This window comes from Equus caballus, chromosome 10 (genome assembly GCF_041296265.1).
Source record: "Equus caballus isolate H_3958 breed thoroughbred chromosome 10, TB-T2T, whole genome shotgun sequence".
Taxonomy (NCBI): domain Eukaryota; kingdom Metazoa; phylum Chordata; class Mammalia; order Perissodactyla; family Equidae; genus Equus; species Equus caballus.
In genome coordinates this window covers 63,072,572-63,096,974 of record NC_091693.1, presented here as the reverse complement: position 1 = coordinate 63,096,974, position 24,403 = coordinate 63,072,572, and the positions used below count along the sequence as shown (strand labels likewise).

The 24,403-nt window shown below is 40.3% G+C and overlaps 1 protein-coding gene and 1 pseudogene across 3 annotated transcripts in view; both read left to right on the top strand.

Moving 5' to 3' along the window:
- PREP (prolyl endopeptidase) overlaps nt 1–24,403 on the top strand; it is a 122,923-nt gene that overhangs the window by 46,897 nt on the left and 51,623 nt on the right. For all 3 annotated transcript variants that reach the window (XM_023650865.2, XM_070223621.1, XM_070223622.1), the window contains exons 7-9: nt 3,323–3,428; nt 19,508–19,699; nt 23,891–24,088. In XM_023650865.2, coding sequence (XP_023506633.1) covers nt 3,323–3,428; nt 19,508–19,699; nt 23,891–24,088 — 496 coding nt within the window. The remainder of the gene's footprint in view (nt 1–3,322; nt 3,429–19,507; nt 19,700–23,890; nt 24,089–24,403) is intronic.
- On the top strand, nt 5,579–11,014 carry LOC138915811 (Y-box-binding protein 1 pseudogene; annotated as a pseudogene).

Sequence of the window (24,403 nt, the reverse complement as noted above, 5' to 3'; positions counted from 1 at the left end):
CATCACAGGACTGTGATCTGTGAGAGAGATGACCGTCCTATGATTGCCCCAGCTTTCTGCCTGGAGGTATTTTCTAGACTCCATCACTAGAGAAGAAGCCCTCAGGATATTGCAATCTCACTGAATTAAGGATCCAAAGACTGGAATTCAGGAAGACTGAAGCCCCTGGAATTTGCAGGCAGAGTACCAAAAGGAGGAGCCACACACTAGGAGTCCCAGAAATCTGCTTTGGTATCCCCTAGAGTCTTTGGCTGACTATTAAGCAGTGCGTGCATAGGACGAGACTCCATGATTCAAGCTAAGAACAGCTACCAGGGAGTTGCAAGCTGACAACTACCAGAGGTTTAACAAGTCTGGGAGACTTTCACATTCTAACCAAGGTGGAAAGACCTTGTGAACACCCAGGGTATTCAGCAGAGAAGAGCCCAGAGAGGCCATGCCTTAGCAGTAGGGCTGTACACCTTACCCAGCAAATCTTGAAGAACAAGCCTTGAATGCATCGAGCTGATCCACCAACAAATTAACTGCCTCAAAACTTTTTAAAGGGAGACCAAAAAAAATTTTTTTAATTCAGACAACATCCAAATTGTTCAGAATCCAATAAAAAAAATTATTAGATGTATAAAGGAGAAAAATGTGACATATCCAAGAGAAAAATTAGTCAAAAGAACAGATCCAGAAATGACACTTAGTAGAATTAGCACATGAGGACTTTTTAAAAGCTATTATACCAATAATTTTTAAAGGATTTTAGAAAATGTTAATGTAATAAACAAAGAAGTAGAAAATATAACAATGAATCGAATTGGAAAATAAACTATCAGAATTGAAAAATTCTCTGCATGGCCTTAACAGCAGTTTAGATACTATAAAAGAAAATGTCAATGAATTCGAAGACAGAAAAATTGAAACTAAATCTCGAAGAGGGGGGAAAAAAGAAACAAGAATGAACACAGCCTCATTGACCTGTGGGACAATACCAAGTGATCTAACATTATGTCTTTGCAGTCCTAGGGTAGAGGTGAGGGAACATAAAAATATATATGAGGAAAAAAGCCAAAAATGATATGAATTTGATAAAATAGACAAACCCACAGATCCAAGAACCTCAAGAAATCTCAAGCAGCCTACAACAGCAAAGCCAATTATAATCAATTCACAGAAAACCAAAGATAATAAAATCTTAAAGGCAGCCAGATAAGAAAATCCACATTCCATATAGAGAGAAGGATAAGGAATGATTTCTCATCTGAAACAGTGCAAGTCAGAAGACAGTGGAAAGACACCACCTTAATGAAGCCAACTTTCACTGCCATATTTAAAACTACAATTCCTCCCACACGTCCTGGCTCCTTTACCCAGACCTGTTCATGTTCTACATGGCATTTATCATTTTATAATATACTACATAATTCCATATTTATGTGTGTCTCCTCCACTAGAATGTAACTCCCCCCCTACCCCTGATTTGTTCATCGATTTATCTTTAAAACCTAGAAAAAATGTCTTGCACATAATAGCTGGTTAGCAAATATTTTTTGAATGAACAAATGAAAGAATAACAGTTGTTGGTAAGTGTACTAGGGTTCTCCAGAGAAACAGAACCAACAGGATATGTGTACAGAGAGAGAGATTTATTTTGAGGAACTGGCTCATGTGATTGTGGAGGTTTGACAAAGCCAAAGTCTGCAGGGTAGGCCAGCAGGCTGGAAACCGGGGGAAGAGTTTCAGTTTGAGTCCAAAGGCCATCTGCTGGCAGAATTCCTGCCTGCTTGGGGAGGTCAGTCTTTTTCTGTAGGGACCTTCAGCTGATTAGATGAGGCTCACCACACCGTGCAGAATAATCAGCTTCACTCAAAGTCCACCAATTTAAATGTTAATCTCATCCAAAAAAAACCTTCACAGAAACATCCAGAATAACATTTTACCAAATATCTGGGTACCGTGGCCTAGCCAAGATGACACAGAAAATTAAACATCACAGTAGGATGTGGGAAAACAGGAACTCTCATAACTTGGTACTCTTGGTAACTCTTGTAACTTGGTACACCCACCTTGGAAAATAATTTGGCAACATCTAATAAAGTTGAGTATGTGCCTATCCTACCACTGAGCAGTTTTACTTCTGGGTACATACTCTGGGAAACACTTAGGTAAGGCCACAAATAAACACCTTCAAGAATTTTTCTACAGTGTTGCTTGTAATAGGAACTAAAACCGCAAAAGAGGAAAACGGAAATAATGTAAATGTTTATTGGTAGGAAAATAGATCCATTAATTGTGATATATTCCTAGATTGGAATACTGTACAGCAGTTAAAACAAATAATGTAAATATATGTATATCAACTTGGATTGATTTTTAAAATTATATTGAATGAAAAAAATTAGTTGCAAAAGGATATATTTAGTTTGATAACACATATATCAATCTTGACAACTCAAAACCATACTATATTATTTGTTGCATTAATTTTGTATCAAGGTTCTTTTTCTACCTAAGATTCTCCTGTTTAATACTATAAAAGAAATCCACAGAAGCATAGGCCTTTTATCTCTGATATCTTGTGATAGAGGAGAGTAAAGATATGCATAGAGTTGTTCAATAGAAACTTTTTGATGTGACCAGTGTGAACCACAAATGAACTTCTTTGCATCCATGCCCGTTTTGCTAATTCTTACTCATTTAGAAAACTTGTAAAATATGTAACCCGTGACAAAACTTCAGTCAGGGATATTAATATTCAAAATGGCAGATCGCATGTGTGTTCAGTTAAAGAATAGACTTTAAATTTAAATAAAAATCACATTGAGTCATGATGTTCAGTTATGTATACTGTTATTTTCTGCTTAAGTATTTCATGGTGTTTTGTTAAACTGTGATTAAGAGTGAAACAAGTTAAAACTGATGTTTACCTTTTTTTATAACTTTCTTTTTTTGTTTGTTTTTTGGGGGTTTTTTTGTTTTTTTGTTTTTGTCCACTTTTATTATTTTTTATTAAGCAAGTAATATAAATTTATTTTTTGAAAAAGTACTTGCTGTAGATTAAAAATTTTTTGAATCAACCATAATCCCATTACACTGAGATACCAATTGTTGGTTAAAATTTAATGTATAATCTCCACAGTATGTTAAATCTTTTTTTAGGAAATGAAGGCTATGTTCTTTAGCTTGTGGAATATAACTTTCTTATCCAATCATAAGTTTGGGGTAAAGATACTACATTTGAGGTTAACGTTTATTTTTTACTTAAGATTTAACAGTGCTCTCACAAAATATATATTCTAATCAGCCCCCTGCACTGCTTTTGTTTCCTTCCTAGTTGTCTGACGATGGTCGCTATGTCTTGTTGTCAATACGGGAGGGATGTGATCCAGTAAACCGACTCTGGTACTGTGACCTACAGCAGGAATCCAATGGCATCACTGGTAAGTTATCTTTCAAACACACATAATTATTCCGGGAAGCTCCATTAAAAAGCAATTCTTTTGATCTTCTAATTGATTTCCCAAGAAATCTTCTTCCATTCAGCCACATCATCTCGGTTCATATGATTTTTTTTATCACTATTATTCCATCAAATGAAGAAGATTGAATGAAGCTCTTTGTTGCCTTCAGCATTTTCTCTGCAGATTGAGCTTACCCATATTTTTTGCATGGTTATGAGTGAAAATACCCTGTGAGTATTGCAGATGGAGAGTGTTAAGGAGAAGCTGGCCCTTTGGTCTGTAAAGCATTAACAGCTGTCTTGATGTAATGGCGCAGGCTGTCACAGGCAAGATGGGAGACCAGTGAGAATTTACCGGGTTAACAGGTAGTCAGGAGATGGCTCCTCACTACTGAGCCACGTATAACAGCCTGAGCACAATAACAGCCTGATTTTGCTTCCTAAAGCCTCATATATCATGATAATAAGCATAGAACGAGCCAGTTACAAATTCTGGAGATGGTTCATTTTAAATGTTGTTCTCTTCCAACATTTATATCATACCACCACCATCATCAAGCGTTAAAGATTTCAACTGCACGATTTACTGTGCTGAAAATTCCCAGGCCCCAAAACTCTATCAGGGATATACTGGCACCCAGATAAGGACACTAAGCTAATTATACCTTGTTCTGGGTTAATGTAAAATAAATAGCTTTTAGAGATGGTTGACACAGATTTTCAAAATATACAATATCGAGTGCATTCTAATTATTAATTAGATTACCTCATTCTTAGTATCGAATCTATATTACATTATGATAAAATATATAAATTGTTTTTATTCATTGGGCACTGCATCTTTTTTAAACTTCTCTGAGCGAGATCTGCATCCTAACATTCTTAGATACTACTGAGCACCATTCACACATGTAGCGGGATGAAGTCAACGACATGTATTCTAGTGTTAAATATCTATCCATTTAATAAAGCTACTTTTTTTTCCTGTTTAAAAAAAAGAAAGGTATACCCACTTTGATCTCAAGATCATCCACATCAGTTTTCACATTCTCTAAAAAGACTAAACCACCACCCAAGAATTATTTACTTGAGTTGCAAGTCTACGTCTATATAGAACTGAGCAAACCTCTGAAGATCAAGGCTAAAAGCAACAGCCACAGCTGTGATTGCCTTTCTCCAGTTTATTAAAAATTCCAATTACAGTGCTCTTCCTCCAGAGAGCGCTTTCATTTTCTCTTTATGACTTCATCATATCTTTAAATTATTAGATAGGCTTGTTATTAAAAGATGCAAGTTAACGAATTAAAAAACACAAATTGCTTCATTTACTCCAAATAGAAAGGAAAACTTCATCTACATATTCATATACAGTAATACTTTGGATGAAACTTACGTGTCGACTGAACTTGAGGAAACCCTCTGTTTTCTTCCTAACCTCTTGGTCCTTGTCTTTTTTCCCACCTTATATGCTTTTCACCCCTAGCTGATCATTGCTGCATTAGTGAGGAATTAGAGAAGAGAATGTGATACCCAGAGACTGGGATTCCAAAAGGAAGGCACTGCCGAGGTGCGCTGGGCCCTCATCAACAAAATTCTAGATAGTGCAGCCACGGATGGACATGAAGAAGAAGAAAGGGAAACACCTAAGAAACCCTATATGGCTCTGATGCATTCAGATTGGAAGACCCTGTTTACAAAGTAATCCAGATCCTGGCTTGCCTTCCCAACTGGGTCTTTCCTTAAGTTGCTTGCTTGTTGCCTTCTCTTCTTCCTAGGTGATTTTTGTGAAGTTTAAGGGAAGAGCCCAGCACAGAGTAAGGACTCAGTAAATGTTAGCAATTATTATTTTCCAAAGTGTTCCCTTTTTTAATTCTTCTGGAGGAACTTTACCATTATTTTGTCATGATCTAAACGAATGTCCAACTGTATATTTGACTAGGACCATGTGTAAACCTATACATTTATTTGAGACTGTATCTCTCAGAGTTATGTAAGAACCACATATTTCTTATTAAAGTTATTTATAGGTATTTTATGTTTGGAAGATATCGATGGTTTGTGAAAGTATCTGTCAAGATTTAACCAGAGAAGCAGAACCAGTAGGTGATATATATTAGAAGGTTTACTGGAGGCTGGCCCCATGGCCTAGTGGTTAAGTTTGTCATGCTCTGCTTTGGCAGTACAGATTTGGTTCTGGGGTGTAGACCTAAACCACTCATCAGTGGCCATGCTGTGGTGGCAACCCACATACAAAATAGAGGAAGACTGAGACAGATGTTAGCTCAGGGTGAATCTTCCTCAGCAAAAAAAAAGAGAGAGATTTATTGCAAGGAATTGGCTTATGTGATTGTGGGGCTGGCTAGGTAGGTCTGAAACCAGTATGGTATTCAACCTACTCATAAGGATATTCAACTGATTGAATCAGGCCCACCCAGATTATCTCAGATAATCTCCTTTACTTAAGGTCAACTGATTATGGTCTTTAATCACATCTACAGAATACCTTCACAGTAACACCTAGATTGGTGTTTGATTGATTAACTCAGACATTAGCCTAGCCAAGCTGACATGTCAAAGACATTACAATAAGCTCGTGGAAAACCATGTGGAGAGGAAGAGAGCAGAGAAGTCTTAACAATACTAACCTAACTTCATTTTTTAATAAGGTTAGTAAACTGACCACTGTTTGGAATTCATTGGGGCATTTAGAAAATAATGTAATATCCTATAAAGAAGAAAGCAGAATTTGAAGTGAATAATGGGATAGCTGGATTTGACGCTGTTGAGTTGCATACTGATGGATTGGGATCAATTTGGAGAGCATTCTTCTGTGATGGCCACTAAATTCTGGGTGTAGTGCTGGGCCCGTCATCTTTTTTAAATTATTGCTTTACTAGCATTAAATTTGTGGATAATATAAAACTCAGAGTCGTTATTCTTTTAGATGGTGGTCCTGGGATTCTGAAAGCTCTTGACAGTTGCAGTGATTGACCGGTACCAAAAAAGATGAAATGGATGTCAATTTCCAACTTGGGTTCAAGATTGGAGAGAGCTGGATGAGACAAGATTAGAGAGATTGGGGTTTTTTTTTTTTTTTTTTTAATTGATGGCTGGCTCCTTATAAGTCAATGATATTATTATGACTCCAAAGAAACAAGTACCTTGTGTGAGTTTAACTCTTGAAGACATTAAATATGTTTAGTTTATAACAGGAGAGAAATAGCAGATTGAGATAGTGATCATTGGAATTTTTTAAATAATTCCTATTAATTATCGTTGGATATATTGGGACCATAACCATAAGACTTTCAAATCAGATTTTAATTTTAATCTCAGCTCCACCACTGAATAACTGGTGACCCTGGAAAAGTTGTTTTCTCTCTCTTCCTGTTTCCACAACTGCAAGTGGGCAAATAATATCTACTTCATGAGGAGTGATGAAAATGTATACAAGAGGGCTTAGCAGGGTTCCTGGCGTATAGTAGGTTCTCAAGTAGTCTTTTCTTTTTTCCTTTTCTTGACTGAAAGGGGACTATTTTGATTCACCTCACTTTGGTTTTAGGTAGCAGAGGAAAAGAGATGGAGGACGCCCTAAAATAACCGTTTATCTTTGGTATCAAAGCTGCTCTAAACACAGATCTGGGTATTGACTTGTTTTCTGCAAGACCAGATTCATAATCAGAAAAGAGTCCTTTCATCAAAGAAAACATAAATAGGTGTGAAAAAATAAATAGTGGGAGACAGAGGGAAATTGTCTAATTCTGCAGGTTGATAATTGAAAATTCAGGGGTTTATATGCCTAGTTGGTGACCATGACTACAGCCCAGTATCTTTTTCTTGCTGTTTCCTTACCTGCTTCTTCGTTTTTGTTATCCTTTTAAACAAAGGGGAAGAATAATTAACATTTAGCTTAAATGCTAAATGTCCTAGTTAACTTTTTTTTAAGATCAGCACCTGAACTAACATCTGTTGCCAATCTTCTCTTTTTCTTCTTCTTCTTCTCTCCAAAGCCCCGCTGTACATAGTTGTATATTCTAGCTGTAGATCCTTCTGGTTGTGCTGTGTGGGACCCCACCACAGCATGGCTTGATGAGCTGTGCCATGTCCACGCCCAGGATCCTTAACCACTTGGCCATCGGGCCAGCCCCACTAGTTAACTATTAAATAAGTTAAATTTGAACAGTTGGTGACTGAAAACTAAATCCAACGTTATGAAATCTTTAATTTTTATATTGTTGAAATTTATACCACTTTTGCTAACCTAAAGCCTTTCTGCTGTGACTTTAATCTTTTTTACCTTAAAGGCAGGGAGAATTATCAGCATTTTCATATAAATTAATTCTTTACTTATTAGGGCTTCCCTAATGGCCTGTCTGGAATACTAAGTAATTCACTTAGGTAGCTCTTTTCTAACTTTCCTGGCGTCTTTGTCTCCCAAGAAAACCTCTGCCCTGTGTATTTTGAAATGAGAAGCGCAAAAGCACAAAAAGTGGCCATTAGCTACTAGTATTGTAGAAAAAGCCAGCACATGGCAGGGAATAAAACTACGCAAATACAAGATGGAAAAAATCTCAGCATCTTGAGAGTTAAGAATTCTCTATGAGGGGCTGGCCTGGTGGCGCCGTAGTTAACTGTGCATGTTCCACTTTGGCCACTCGCGGTTCACCGGTTCGGATCCCGGGTGTGGACATGGCACCGCTTGGCACACCATGCTCTGGTAGGCATCCCACGTATAAAGTAGAGGAAGGTGGGCATGGATGTTAGTTCAGGGCCAGTCTTCCTCAGCAAAAAGAGGAGGATTGGCAGCAGATGTTAGCTCAGGGCTAATCTTCCTCAAAAAAATAAAAATTAAAAAATAAAGAATTCTCTGTGAATCTGCATTCCTTTATTGTTTACATTTGTCATGTAAATTTCCATTTCTGTTCCAGACTTGCTGACCCTCTTCCTACCTGCTGCTTCGTGAGCAGGATCTCTCCCCTCTGACCCTTTGCCTCTCTTTGGAGAACCTCATTTCTGTCCTTACATTGCAGTATTTTAACTTAAGAATAAAATGAACTCTTGTTACAAACTCTGAGCCATTCCCTTTCCACAGGAACTACATTTGAGTCTGGTGGCTGTTTCTTTACCTGTCCGAGCAGGTAACTGCCCTGACTCACCTCGTCCACCACTCTGTAGAAATGGTGCTAGGCTCATCATCTGGGCCTCAGAAGTTTGTGCAGTTTTCCAAGTGTTCCAAACAGATAAGCAGGTCCCCTCCAGAGAGTATTGCACCCCTGTCTGCACTGGCTGCCAGGACATGTTCCGAGCTGCTGTCTTCTTTCTCTGGGGGAAGAGTGATTTCTACCCGAGAAGTTTCCAGGCTTCCTGGTGCTTTTGGTTGATACCCTTCCTTCTACTCCTTCTGCTCCTCTCCCCTCTTCTGATTTCTCTTTCTCTCCATACAAACATCCTTTGTGTGAGGATTTGTGAGCTGCATGAGATCAGAGACTTTGTCTTGTTCTCTGTGGAGTCCCCAGCACCTAGAACAGTGCCTGGCAGATGACAAAGACTCTGTCCTTGACTGCAGCTTCGTCAGGCTCCTCTGGGCCGCCTTCTTGACAATACCTTAACCTGGGATCCTTGCACCCCGTCCTCGCTGGGGCTGCACAGCCAATTGTAGCAAGAATCCCACTAAGTCAGTTCAGAGAGAATCCTCTACCCTTGATATCTGAACACCCGTGATATCTGATTAAATTCCTCATCACCCCCTCCTCCACGTGACATCTGATTACCTTGACCTGCCCTCACCAGAATCCTATTCAGTTGCTTTAGCAAGAAACCCCCTACCCTGATGTCTCCTCTTAGTAACTTTTCATCCATTGACCACCTCGTTCTGCTCATTGGCTGTAAATGCCCAGTTGTCTTCTCTGCTTCTGGAGTTAAGCCCAGTCTCTCTCCCTTATTGCAATAATCTTCTTTACCTCTTTATATAATTCTTCTTATACATCGTATAAGTCTTCTTTTCCACTTTAACAAGTGTCAGAATACTTTTTCTGTAACACAGACTTGGAGTAGGTGGGCACCAGCTTGTCTTCAATGATTCTCCCTGCCCCTTTAGGGATGGATCCTTGTGCTCAGGTGGCCCCACTTTATAGGCCGTCCTCCATCAGAATCTGTTAATTTTCTTGTGAGCATTTTGAATCTTTACCTTTCTGGCCTCCTAATTTTTTTTTAATTAAATTTTTGTCCTTTTTAAACTCTGAGAATGATGAACAGGAACAGACCATGTTTCTCCAGTCCTGTATATTGTATGAGCAGAAGATTTCTGCTTCTCTTTTTCCTGTTCCTTATTTAAAATCAAAAGCGAAGAGGTTCAGAGTTCGATCGGTAGCGGGAGCGGAGAGCGGACCCCAGAGAGACCTGAGCAGCCCCACCGCCGCCGCCGCCGGCCTAGTTACCATCACACCCCGGGAGGAGCCGCAGCTGCCGCAGCCGGCCCCAGTCACCAGCACCGCAACCACGAGCAGCGAGGCGGAGACCCAGCAGCCGCCCGCCGCCCCCGCCCTCCGCGCTGCCGACACCAAGCCCGGCACCACAGGGAGCGGCGGCCCGGGCGGGCTCACATCGGCGGCGCCTGCCGGCGGGACAAGAAGGTCATCGCAACGAAGGTTTTGGGAACAGTAAAATGGTTCAATGTAAGAAACGGATATGGTTTCATCAACAGGAATGACACCAAGGAAGATGTATTTGTACACCAGACTGCCATAAAGAAGAATAACCCCAGGAAGTACCTTCGCAGTGTAGGAGATGGAGAGACTGTGGAGTTTGATGTTGTTGAAGGAGAAAAGGGTGCGGAGGCAGCAAATGTTACAGGCCCTGGTGGAGTTCCAGTGCAAGGCAGTAAATATACAGCAGACCGTAACCATTATAGACGCTATCCACGTCGCAGGGGTCCTCCACGCAATGACCAGCAGAATTACCAGAATAGTGAGAGTGGGGAAAAGAATGAGGGATCGGAGAGCGCTCCCGAAGGCCAGGCCCAACAGCGCCGGCCCTACCGCAGGCGACGGTTCCCACCTTAGTACATGCGGAGACCCTATGGGCCTCGACCACAGTATTCCAACCCTCCTGTGCAAGAAGTGATGGAGGGTGCTGACAGCCAGGGTGCAGGAGAACAAGGTAGACCAGTGAGGCAGAATATGTATCGGGTTATAGACCACGATTCCGCAGGGGCTCTCCTCGCCAAAGACAGCCTAGAGAGGATGGCAATGAAGAAGATAAGGAAAATCAAGGAGATGAGACCCAAGGTCAGCAGCCACCTCAACGTCGGTACCGCCGCAACTTCAATTACCGACGCAGATGCCCAGAAAACCCTAAACCACAAGATGGCAAAGAGACAACAGCAGGCGATCAACCCGCTGAGAATTCGTCCGCTCCCGAGGCTGAGCAGGGCGGGGCTGAGTAAATGCCGGCTTACCATCTCTACCATCGTCCGGTTTAGTCATCCAACAAGAAGAAATGAATATGAAATTCCAGCAATAAGAAATGAACAAAAGATTGGAGCTGAAGACCTTAAATGCTTGCTTTTTGCCCGTTGACCAGATAACTAGAACTATCTGCATTATCTGTGCAGCATGGGGTTTGTATTATTTTTACCTAAAGATGTCTCTTTTTGGTAATGACAAACGTGTTTTTAAAAAAAAAAAAAAAAAAGCCTGGTTTTTCTCAATACACCTTCAAAGGTTTTTAAATTGTTTCATATCCGGTCAAGTTGAGATTTTTAAGAACCTCATTTTTAATTTGTAATAAAAGTTTACAACTTGATTTTTTCAAAAAAGTCAACAAACTGCAAGCACCTGTTAATAAAGGTCTTAAATAATTGTCAAAAAAAAAAAAAAGTGAAGAGGTTCGTCCCATGGCATAGTGGTTGGGTTTGGCACACTCCACTTGGGTGGCATGGGTTCAGATCCTGGGTGTGGTCCTACACCACTTGTCAGCCATGCTGCAGCAGCAACCCACATATAAAGTGGAGGAGGATTGGTACAGATGTTAGCTCAGGGCTAATCTTCCTCAAAAAAAAACAAAGAGGAAGATTTGCAACAGATGTTTGCTTAGGGCTAATCTTCCTCAGCAAAAGAAAGAAAGAAAGAAAAATCAAAAGTGAGGTATGAAGGTATCACTTAGGACACCAGGCTGGCATGATGTTTTATTAGTTCTGCAATAGAAAAGACAGCTGAGTCTTGGCTCCTGTGATTCTAATGTGATCCATGCCTGCAGATTCACTGAAATTAATCATCCTGAACCTTGCAAGAAAATGCTTTGTGTCTGGATTTTCTTAGTTACATTTTCTGTGCTTTTCTACACCCAGACTGTTTCTTTTGAATTATATATTTACCTTGTTTCTTAAGTTTGTTGTAAATAACCCTATTTTGAATATATATAAAGTTACTTCCTATAGACTAAATTTAGAATAAATTTTCACATATTATCTACATTACAGTTAAATATGGGGTCTTAGAGCTGTCTCTTTTCTTTCAAATATGTGGACTTTTAAAAATTTCGTGAAAACTTAATTTATACCCTGAAAATATAAGTGGCGGTTTTCAACATACTTTTATGCATATTTAAATTAGTATGATATATTTCTAAATATTTTCATGTGAAAAGTGGAAGAGACTGCTATGTTTTTTAAAATTTAAATTTGGTTACTTCTGTTGTCTTTACATGATCAGCAAATATATGTAATGATCAGTCTGAAATGTAGGATGATGTAAATGTTACACTTAGTTATGAGGCAGACATGTATCAATGCTCCACTTTGTGCCAGGTGCTGTGTTGGGTGATAGAGGTGATGACAGCCCGTCCCATCATCCCTGCCCATCAAGTGTCCTCTGCAGGCTGGACAGTAGTTGTGAGATTGCCAGTGCAGGGTTTCAGGGCATATCAGCGGTGCTGTGACCGAGAGCACATGCCCAGGATCAGAGTTGGGACGTCTCTGAGTTTGAAAACTCTAAATTCCCTCCCTTTCCTCTGTGTTTTCTTCTGTTCGTTCCCTTTTCTCTTTGATTCTTTCATTTTTCTGTAGAAGGTCAGACACTTTGTTCCCTATTTTATATCAGCAGCAAAAAAAGATGCTGGCCATTTGGCCCCCTTTTTTGGGGGGGGCGGTGAGGAACATTTGGCCCTGAGTTAATATCCATTGCCAATCTTCCTCTTTTTGCTTGAGAAAGACAGTCCCTGGGCTAACATCCGTGCCAGTCTTCCTTTATGTTTTGTATGTGGGACGCCCCCACAGCATGACGTATGAGCGGTGCTAGGTCTGTGCCTGGGATCCGAACCTGTGAATCCTGGGCCACTAGAGCAGAGTGCAAACTTAACCACTATGCCACTAGGCTGGCCTTTGGCCCTATCTTGAATAAGTTTAAAATTATATCAGAGGTTTTTAAATAGAATCCTTAGGAAGCAATTGTTAGGTGAAAAGAACTATAAATGTCTGAAATCCCTGTTAGTAACGTAACACCCTTCTGCTTCAATGTAGCCATCCTTAAAATGGGCCAGAAGTGGCCTTTGTTCATGTCGCAGCATTTATGAAGTGTTTGGGAGGAAAAGGTGGATGGTGCTGACATACTGATTTTTATAAGGAAATATCAGCTTATCCTTTACTTCGTCCAGACTTTCACTAACCTGTCTCTCTGCTTTTTCCTTATTTGCTGAAAGTTTGATCATTTTAGATTGATGACATTTTCATCACTCACCATGTCTTCATTTTAATGCTTTCATGAATTACTGAAAATTGGTTTTCTCCAATGTAAGAAATTAGTCTACTCTACATGCTAACACATAATGATGAAAGGAAGCTCGGTATTTGTCAGACATTTAAATTGTTCATTCTGCCATCTCTGGCTAATGCAATGTGGATGACCTCTTGTTTCTAGGGAGCTAAGAAAATATTGACTTCGTGCTTCATGCCTGGTGGGGCTGGGCATCTTTTTAGGGGTGGAGTGGAAAGAAGGAGATAAACATTCGAGAAGCTTTAAACAGATGAGTTGTCCAAAGTTTAGCAAAGTCATCTGAGCATTAAAAGCCAGACCAACAGGGCTTCTGTGAGAGGCAGGGAATTATTAGAAAATAGTGTATATTTCAGAGTGGGAATGCAAAAAAAACCAATGAGAATTAGAACATCAAAAGACAGTATAAAAATAAGAAGCAAAACGTGAATTTTGAAGTAAAATAAGAAGTAATAGTATTAACATTAGTATTTTTACTAATTATAAAATTAGTGATTATAAGGGCTTTTCCTAGGAAAATTGCTGTGTGCTGTGAGAGATGGAAATTAGATTTTCAAAGCTCGCTGTTGGCATGTTGTGCTATGCAGAAGTCACATTTAGCTTATTTTTGTCATTTGAAGAATGCTGGGGTTATTTGGAATAGTAGGAAGTATTGTTTATTTAGCATTTTCTGTGTGCCAAATCCTGAGCTACGAATGTAGCTATTTCATTCAGCCTTCTCAACAACCTCTGAGGAGCACGTGTTGTTAGCCCCAGGAAACTGATGCAGGGGAGGCCAATTAGCTTTCCTGATACTATTGAAAGATTCAGACCCAGGTCAGTTGAGCTCCCATGCCGTGTTCCCGTGCTCTAACCATCACCGTGTGGCAGCTGTGCTGGAAGGAAGGCAGCAGGCCAGGGAGCACAGGAAGAGCAGGCTTCTGCCCACCTCCGTCTCACAGCATGATCCATGCTTTGCATTTCTCGTTGTTCCATGAGAAGGCTTTAATGTTTTATAAAGTATAAAAGCACTTTTTAGCTCCTGTTATTAGAGAGCTTACAAAACATTTTCTATGAAACATGGTCAATACCATTGAATTTCAAAGAAAGCAGTAAAACTAATGACTTTGCTCTGGGGAAAGCATAAGATGACTTATTTTAAGCTAATCTTCACTCAGTAAACAAATCATCCCCCCACTGAGAAGCAGGTTTATAAAAAGTAATTTTAACTTTACTGCAGAGACGTCTGGAAATTGAATTCTGTTGACTTCAGAGTGAATAATGCCACTTACAGACAAAAGGACCTCAGAAAAGGTGGGCAAAAAGTGAAGTGGTTCTGGAATTTAGCCACATCTTTTTTCTTTTTTCCTGAAGAAATTTTCTGTTTTCCATTTAAATCAATAGTGTTCTAAATTGTGAGTAGCAAAACTGAAAGAGCCCCATTGTTCAACTGAAATGCCATTGCTCTTGAATTATTTCCTAGCGGAAGCCCTGAGGAACAGGAGTTTCAGGAGAGTAAAACGATTTCTCCAGCTCCCTGTTTGAACACGCTGCCCTAGGAGGGCCTGGACTTTGAAGTGCTTTTCAGATTTTACAGCTGGATTTGTGTCAATCCAGCCATGTTTCTAAATCTGAATAAATTTGTGACTTGTAGTCTGTATTTATGACTAAGGTTAGTGCTTCAGAATTTGGTGGTAGATAATGCCCACAAACTTTGTTGTTTTGGTGTTCATTGGAGCTTGATTATTTAAAACATGTGTGCCACATCTTCAGGCTCACCTGATTATGCAGAGATACTGAAGGAAATTTCTACTGTGTTTTGCCTTTGGTGGATATTCAGTGACTTTTTTGCTGGGAGTAGGGTCATAATAAATACCTCTGCGATGGCAGCAAGGCCTTTTCAGGCAGAAACCGTAAGATGGTTACTATGAGAAATAAAGGTTTCACATCAGGAAATGTTTTGTTGTCAGGAGAACATTTAAGGAATCTGACATTTCCCTGAACCAAGTCTCTGTATCTACAAATATCATAGTCCAGAAAATTGAGTTTCATCTTTCTTATTATAAATAAATGTACCTTTCTGATTATCTGCAAATTTCACATTGCCAGCTAATTTTTACTTATGCTTCTAAGGAATGGTTTTTAGGTTTTTTTCCTTTTAAAGCATTGTTTTATGTAAACTAAGGTACACTTATCTTTGAGTGGTCATCTGCTTTTGAGGTTAGCAGTTTGTCCCTGAAAAAAAAAAATTGTATCTCGAATGCAGAGGTTAACCTTTTATGAAAATTAATTAACTATAAGGACTTCTGTCTAAAGGAGTTTGGCAGATTATATATTCTGAATCACCTCCCAATTGAAATGCTATGAAAAGCCTATAAAGCATCTTTTGAAGTATATTGCTCAGTTGGCACAAAAAAAGAGAAATCATAGAGACTGAAGATAAAATGAAAGCAGGAATCTTGAATTGTCCCTGAGTGTTTCTGCTGGGCTTCCCTCTGATGCCACGTAGGGCAATGGGGATGGAAGATAAAGCCTCTGCTTCTCCATGCATGTGGAGAGTCTAGTGAGAGATACCCTCAGTGTAAGGGTGATTGAGAAATAAACCTCCCAGTGGCAGAGCCGCGGGCTCAGGAGCAGGGAGGGTGTAGGAAGGAAACCTACCGTCTTTACCTTGGCACTGGGGAAGGAGAAGGGGAGGCAGGGTGTGAATTCTCCTAGATAAGAAAGGCTGAGCTTCACGTGGGTGCAGGGTATCTTGACTGTCCCTGTGAGGTCCAAAACTCCCCACACCAGGAATTTCATTTAAAGTGCCTCCCAAGAATCAAACAGAAGCTGAAAACAAATCTTCTCTGGAAGAGTGCCACTTCAACTCAGGCCTCCAAGAATTTCTACAGGTCATGTTTCAAGGGAAATCAGTTCACAGTCAGAAATCACAAATCAGATGAAGAAATTCACCAACGTGAGAAATAGAGCCAGCAGAAACACCACAGTGTAATTATCAGATTCCTAATGTAAAATAAGTGCATTAAACAAGCTTTTAAAAGTAAATGATTAATGTGATGCTGCTTTTATAAAAAATAAGCAAGAAAGAAGATACTGTAAAGAATGACCAAACAGATTTTGAAGAGGACTAAGTAGAACTTCTGCAAATAAAGAATATGATTGTTAGCATTAAAAAAATTCAGTTATTCAGATTAAAGACTGTTCTTCAGGTTAAAGAAGATATTAGACATACCTGAAGAGAGAATTAATGAAGTAGAATATAGATGTAAAGAAATTACCTAAAATGCAACCCACCAAGAGGTGAAAAGCATATGAGTGGTTAAGAGACATGGAAAAAAGCAAATCTTTCCAGCAATGATAAACTACATAATTGGGACCAACCATTCTGCAGAGGACAACTGGCCCAAGATATTATCATGAAAATGAGTTAGCTGTCTTAATATCAAAGCATACTTTAAAAAGCATTATTAGAGATAAAACTTCATAACCATAGAAGGTTCCATTCAGTTTTATGAATTATATTAAATATAATAATTCTAACTTTGTGTATCTAGCAGCATGTTTTCAAAATAGAGCAAAAGTTAACAGAAATACAAGTAAAAATAGATAATTTTTACAATCATAGAGGAACATTTTAACAGAACTTTCCTGTGACTGATAGAAAAAAAATGGCCCCAAAAATCAGTAAATATATAGATTTGAACAATATCATTAACAAATGACTTAAGAGACATATTTATCATATCACACCTAAAGGCTGCAAAATACACATTCTTTTCAGTCACATACAAGAACATTTAAAAATCATTTAAAGAAAAAACATTAGGCCATAAAGCTTTCCTCAACAAATTTTAAAAGATTGAAATCATACAGAGGATGTTCTTTGAGCACAATAGGGTTTAGCCAAAAGTTAATAACGATAACCAGAGGATGAATAATCTCACAAACATAATGTCAAGTGAAAGAAGTCAGACATAAAAGAATACATGTTGTATGGTTTCATTATATATGAAGTTCAAAAATAAGGCTAAATTAGACTATAGTGTTTATGGATACATATTATGGCAGGAAAAGAACAAAGGAAAGTAAAGTGATTACCATAAAAGTCAGGATGATGATTAGTTTTGTGGGGGAGAGGGGCTTGTTCAGAGCATCATAGTGCAAGAAGTTCCTCTTCATTCTTTTCTAAAAAATGTATTGACTATCCTTATGTGAATAGAATTTTAGAATAATATGGTCAAATTCCTTAAAAATCTCATTTGGATTTTTATTGGAATTGTGTTAAATTTATAGATTTCCCCTGGGATTGTTTGCACCTTTGAAATATATTATGTGTTTCCAGTTATTCAGGTTTTATTTGTTGTGTTGTTTTTAAGATTCCTCAGAAACATTTTAGAGCTTTTTTCATACAGATTTCACATTTCGTGTTAGGTGCATTTCTAAATATTTTATTAATTTTGCTTCTATTGTTAATGAGGTGTGTCCCCCACCCCCCACCATACTTTCTAACTGGTTATTGGTAACGTGTAGGAAAACTATAGATTTTTTTTAACTGCTTATTATTAGTTTTAATTTCAATTGTTTATTTTAAAATAATCTTTGTTCTGTTGTTGTGGGGTAGGTATTAGCAGTCATTTTATAATAATTTTCACATTCACTTACTGTTCCTCATTTACAGTTGAGAAAATGAGGCTTAGCAGAGGATAAAAAGATCTCTCGAAGTCACACAACTGAACAGTGGTGGAGGTTCTAATCCAGTTATATCTAACTGAAAAACTCTCTTTCTACCATGGGATTACATTTTCCCTCATAAATTTAATTCAACAACAAATGATATAGAGATATTATGCAACAGAGGTGAAGGAGAGAGTGAATGTAAAATCGCCAGGGATATAAATGAACTATCCAAATTAATATAGCAATTTCACTGTGAAATTGAAGGTAGGAGATTAAGTGGAGAATAGCTAAGATCTAACATTGCCTCTCAGTCTTTAGAGGTCAAAGGACATTTTTGTTTATAAAACTTTTGAGATGTACTCTGAACCTTTGTGTCTGATACATTGTGAAGCAGATGTCTTCTCAGTCGTTTTTTTTTTTTAAATATTAGAAGTGGCATTTAGTGAACCATTTAAATGATGATGATAGTGGACACCTTTAAGATTATTTTAGTAATGACCATCTCCAGACTGGTTCTTAGGACTAAAGGACTGGAAAGTATTCCTCCTTTCGTTCAACACCAATTTTATTTTGCGTCTTTGAAGTCCCAGCCACTCTATGTAGGTGCTGAGTATTAAATAGTGAATAAAAAAAGGTAAATTATAAACAAACATATAAGCACATATCTTGAGAAAAGTGCTGTGAAGAAATGATCTGGGTGCCAATCAGAGGTGCCTTGCCTTTGAGAGTGGGCTAGGCAGAGAAAACAGCCTGTGACAAGGCCCTGAGGCATGTTTTAAGGAACCTAACAAAAGCCACTGTCGCCAGAGGACAGAGGGTGAGGTGAAAGTTGGAAGAAGCTGACGTTGGCTAAGTGCGCAAGGATTGTAACATACAGGACCATGGAGACAGTGGAAAGGAATTTGGATTTTATTCAAAGAGTAATGGGAAGTTTCTAGGAAAGGCACCAACACTGACCAATTTAGGATATTAAGACATTGTAGTGGCTGTGTACTGAGAAGATCAAGAGCAGCAGTGGGAAGACCAGGCGGGAATCTGATGCTGCAGACTAGGGTGTCTGACCCCTGGCTCTGTTGATGTTTTGGGCAGGCTAATTCTTGGTTGTAGATGCTGTCCTGTGCACTGAAGCACACTTTGCAGCATCTCTGTCCTCTACCCACTAGCTGCTAGTTGTAACTCTCCTCTCACCTTCCAAGTTGTGACAACCAAAAATGCCTGCAGACCTTTCCGAAAGTCCGGGGTGGGGCTGTCAAATCGTCCTGGTTGAGAGCCACTGCCATCGACCAGGAGTGACCTAAGGAAGACTTGGAATGGGGTGATGGCAGCAGAGGTAGAGAGAGGCACTCAGATTGGAGACACACTCAGGTGGAAGAGGGTTTACCAGATTACTCAGGGTAGTGGGCAGAGAGGAGATCCCTCATTGCCAGGCTTTTCAGGAGAAGCTTCCTTCCCATTTTTTAAAAAACTTAAAATTTACCCACGTTTGTCCTTGCTCTTTGTCAAGCCTTGGAACTTGCAAATATTGTGTCTGCTGTGTGTTCTATACACAGAAAAGATCCACCCTCCCTCCCATTGCACACAAACCGCGTTTTCAAACACTGGAGAAGTGACCTGGGGCTTGGTCTTTCGCCAGGAATCCTGACGTGGGTAAAGCTGATCGATAACTTCGAAGGGGAGTATGACTATGTGACCAACGAGGGGACGGTGTTCACCTTCAAGACGAACCGCGATTCTCCCAACTATCGCCTGATCAACATCGACTTCACGGACCCTGAGGAATCTAAGTGGAAAGTGCTTGTTCCTGAGCACGAGAAAGACGTCTTAGGTAAGACTGCTGCTTGAAAATTGGGCTTTTGTTCTTGCTGAGAACGTCACCAAGTTGGGGCATCTCTCGTTCTCTGGTGACCGGTTACAAGGTAAAGAACCTTTGACCTCTAATCCTCAGGAATAAAGTGTCTAAACGGCACAACCAAGTATTTACTGTATGGCGTCTTTGTAGTTAGTACAATACCATGCACGGTCTTCATAAAAACCCTGAAGGTGTGACTCCAGACTTTCAAAGGTAGTTTTTTTTTAAAATATCAATTGTTTTTGTCTAGTTATTGGCTGATAATAATCACTAACATTTAATCTTTTAAACCATTTGGATTCAGAATCCTTAGCTTTTAGCTTTTGAATAGCCTTTGGCCGTTTGTATTATACCTATTATAGATCTTAGAGTGGAGTTACAGTCCCCTTATTAGAAAAGAAAATAGACTATTGTCAGATTTAATTGAAATCTGTTGCAGTTGCTGCTGTGTGCACTGAGCTACATTCAACTTTTCAGAACCTCACTTCTGTATCAATCATGTTTCAGAATGCCTTTAAGTTCCCTGTTATTCATTTTCTCTGTGATTTTCCAAAAGCGATATGCTGCTTTATAAAGTATTTATTGCCTGAAAGCTGGATTTGATTAGAATAAGACTCGCTAATTTTGCCACTGCTTTTTACACAAAAGGAGCGTCCAGTACCTTCAAGCCAGTGAAGAGTTTGCTTGTTGAAGGTGAACTTCTGCTGACGGGTTGAATGAGGGTAAAATCTAGGACCGTCCCCAAACGCGAAGGTGGAAGATACGTAGTTAGGAAAAGAATTCCTTTTGAGGTCTGCAGAGTGGCCCCGGCTCAGATAAAGCAGTCCTCACATGCGTTTTTCAGTGAATTAAAGCACAGGAATGGAGTCAGACAGATCCAGGTTCACTTCCTGGAAAGGTCAGGAGCTCTTCCTCCCTTGGCTCAAGCCGGGGTGCTCTGTGCCTGGCAGCTATTTAAGCCTGGCCTTGCATAGTGGGTGGACGGGGAAGCGGGGCGCATGATGACAGCAGACTCAGGGAGTGATTCCCGTGGGGCTCCTGCGGCCGGTGTCTCTGCAGTTCCCTGGGCCCTGGAGGAGGCACTGCTGTGGGTGTTTGCTTGAGATTCTCCTCAGCCCCTGGGCATCCAGCAGCGCCCTCCACCCTCTTCTGTCCTGAGGTCTCCACACCACTTCAGGCAGTTCTATTAGATGGAACCCAGGACAACGTCATCTGTGCTCTTTCCTACGAAAATCACATCTGCAACCCCCAGGAAGCAGCCCATCCCGGGCTCTTCCCCTCATACTTAGTCGGCCCTTCTGCCTTCTGGATGTTCCGGTCACAGTCCCTTTAGCTTCTGGGTTTCAGTTAGGCACCAGCGCTCTGTCTCTGTCAGGCTGGGGTTCTCCCCAGTGGGAAGGGGGACTCACAGCCTGACTGGGGATCTTCCCAAGGAAACCTCTTCACCTGTCTTCTCAAAACCTTCCAGTCACTCTCTGACCCTCCTTTATATCTGGTTGAGTCGTGGAACAGGTTTTTGGCCATTTCCTTTCACATCTGCGTGTGAGCAATCTGCTTCGCAGTGACTTTGGTAGCCTGATGGCTTCTGTCCAAACTGAGACAGAACGTCCGCCCAAGGATGGTAAGAGGCCACATTCAGTGAGTGCTTCCCAAGCGCCACGTGAGTTGATCTCATGCGTTGGTGGGTCCGAGTGAGACTTTGGTGGCATGAGTCTTTGTGTAGGGTGCCCTGGGTGCTTTTCAGGTGCAAGTTAGGGTGGAAGAGTGATTCTCATATGGGGATTCATCAGAGATGAAAATATTTCCTAAGACGTGTGAATTTTCTGCCTTTTAAAGCCAAAAAAAAAAAGTGGTTTTAACTGTGCCTTAAGGTGACATCCTCTCTCACTTGTAGTTCTAAAGAAATGCAAATCGGTGCTCAGAGATTTTGGGGGGTGATATATTTTTATACCCTTCCTACTGGAAGGTTATAAGTTCTTTAGACTGGAAAGGGGAAACCTTCAATATTCACTAGAACTCATCAATTCAAAGAGAAGCACAGTAGAATTTGCTATATATCATTAGCACAGAATGCCCTATTGAGAATAAAAACTGGAGATGAGTCATAAAGTACTGCTGTAAAGTCAGAGCTTTTATTAACGACAGACTACAAATCACCTTGTCCTTTTCTGATTCACTTTGTCTGTTTTATAATTCTGATGTACTCGTAGTTAACACAGATTGATTTTTCTTTGACAGAAATAATTTACTTCAATTTCCCCCCCCCCAAACTTTCTTTAAAATATGAAGGCCATATGAAATATATTGCTTGATTGAGACAGTTTAAAAAAAAATTGAATTGGGCAATGAACAAATTACTTTTAGACGTAAGAGTTCTTATCCTCACCTGAGGAAAAGTTTGCTGTGATAATCTAAACAGCCCGGTGGGATCGAGACCCCTGGTGATGCTGAGTTTCTTCTGGCTTGTTCATGTCTTATTCATGTTGATAACTGATTACGTTATAAGCATGAACTACAGGTTTCTTAGGTTATAAAAGTAAGCAGTGTCCAGAACCCCACCACCACACCCCCCACCATGAAACCCAAAAAGGCTTGTCTTTTCCACATTTGAGCTGTTACCTGCAGCCTTATCCTTGCTTCCATTTACCGCAGCATCTCTCCCTCCAGATGGCCTGTCCTTACCTCATGCTGATCTTGTCCAAAATGAAATGGATTGTGCTCTGTGCCTGCCGTTCTGTTTTCTCCTTTCCCCCATCACCTCGCTCACCTCCACTCTCCCAGCTCTGTCACTGACAGCATGGTTACTCAACTCAGAACCCTGGAAATTGGGGAGGATTCATTTCTCTACCTTACTCTCCCTATCCCCACAGTCGCCAAATCCTGGTGGTTCTTCTTGGAAAATGCCTTTCATTTCTTTCCTTGCCTCTCCGAACTTTATCCGCAGCTTGATTTGATTTGACTGGGATATTGCAGTAGTGTTCTTCCTGCTCTCTGGTCCATCCTTCCGTATCCGTCCATTATTCTACATCCTTCACTGGTGTCATCTTTATTTATGTCACCCTTCTGTCCAAACAGTAGCTCCTCAGTAACAGCTAAGTCAGAGCTAACCTTCCCTCTACCTGGCTCACGGAATCGCCATCAGACCACCGCCACCATCGCCACCCACCCCAAACTGAGCAGCTTTTTTCTTCTTAAAAATGGATCTCTCACTTGTTCTGTTTACCAGTCTCGCTCCCTCCCTTCTTTCCTGCTGTTCGTTCCTGTTCCTTCTCTCTCCTCTTTCCTAGCTCTGACCTTCATTCATTGAGTCATCTGTCTTCCCACCACCTTGTCCCCCAGAGGGCTGTCCTGTTCTGACACCACCCTCGGCAACCCCCATCGCCACACCCGTGTATTTGAGATGCAGCTCAGCACCTGCTTAAGGGCTGTCACTTGATTTGGGTCCCTACCTACCACTCACTTTCCTTTGTTTACACACTACTACTTGTATTTTTATAAGATTGTGTCTCTAGGGCAGACGTGACGTATCTTCTTACAGCTCTAGCACCTTGCAGGGTGTCTGGCACATACCAAGGGCTTGATACATTTTTGTCAAATAAACAACCCTGACAGACATGGGTCATGATTTGGGTTTTGTTGTTTTCCTCCTGATATCTCCTATAACATGATATTGGACACAAAATGGGCAGGCAGGGTTATTTGTAGTACGCGTTATCTGGATTATCACAATCCCATGGCTCAAGGTGGAGAATGTTTTGTTTCATCTGCACTAGACAATGACGAATTATTAAAGGAATATGCTCGGGGCCAGCCCAGTGGCACAGCAGTTAAGTCACACGTTCCGCTTCGGCAGCCCAGGGTTTGCTGGTTCAGATCCCAGGTGCAGACATGGCACCACTTGTCAAGCCATGCTGTGGTAGGCGTCCCACATAGAAAGTAGAGGAAGATGGGCATGGATGTTAGCTCAGGGCCAGTCTTCCTCAGCAAAATAATGAAAATAAAGGAATATGCTGAAAACTATGAATGATTAAAACCAAATATAAAGTCACTTTGCAAGTCTCATTGCTTCATAGCCCCGTGTGTAGCTCAAGAACTATTGTTCAATGAAATAAATGTTTTGCTAATTTTTGAAACTACATTAGGTTTAATCCACCCATATCTTTTCAGAATGGGTAGCTTGCGTCAGGTCCAACTTTTTGGTGTTATGCTACCTCCATGACGTGAAGAACATCCTACAGCTTCACGACCTGGCCACTGGTGCTCTCCTCAAGACCTTCCCGCTGGACGTCGGCAGCGTGGTGGGGTACAGCGGCCAGAAGAAGGACACAGAAATCTTCTATCAGTTTACTTCCTTTTTATCTCCAGGTGAGAGTCTCTTCACCAGTGTTGTTCAATTTAAAAATCACACTAATGTTTGGGTTTCTTTCGGGAAATGGAAATGTAATGCTGTGTTATTGAAAATCACATATGCTGCATTACAGCCAAAATTACTTCCTGGGAGTAAAACAGTAAAACAGACGCTCAGAGCAAAGAGAAAGGTGCAGCCCTCAAACCATACTCTCCTTTCTCTTATATCCTGAGTTCTGTTCTGGGGACAGGACCAACTGTTGTTTTAGGCTGATTTGAAAAATTGTATGAACAAATATGACCTTAGATTCAGCCTTTAGTCTATGTATACCA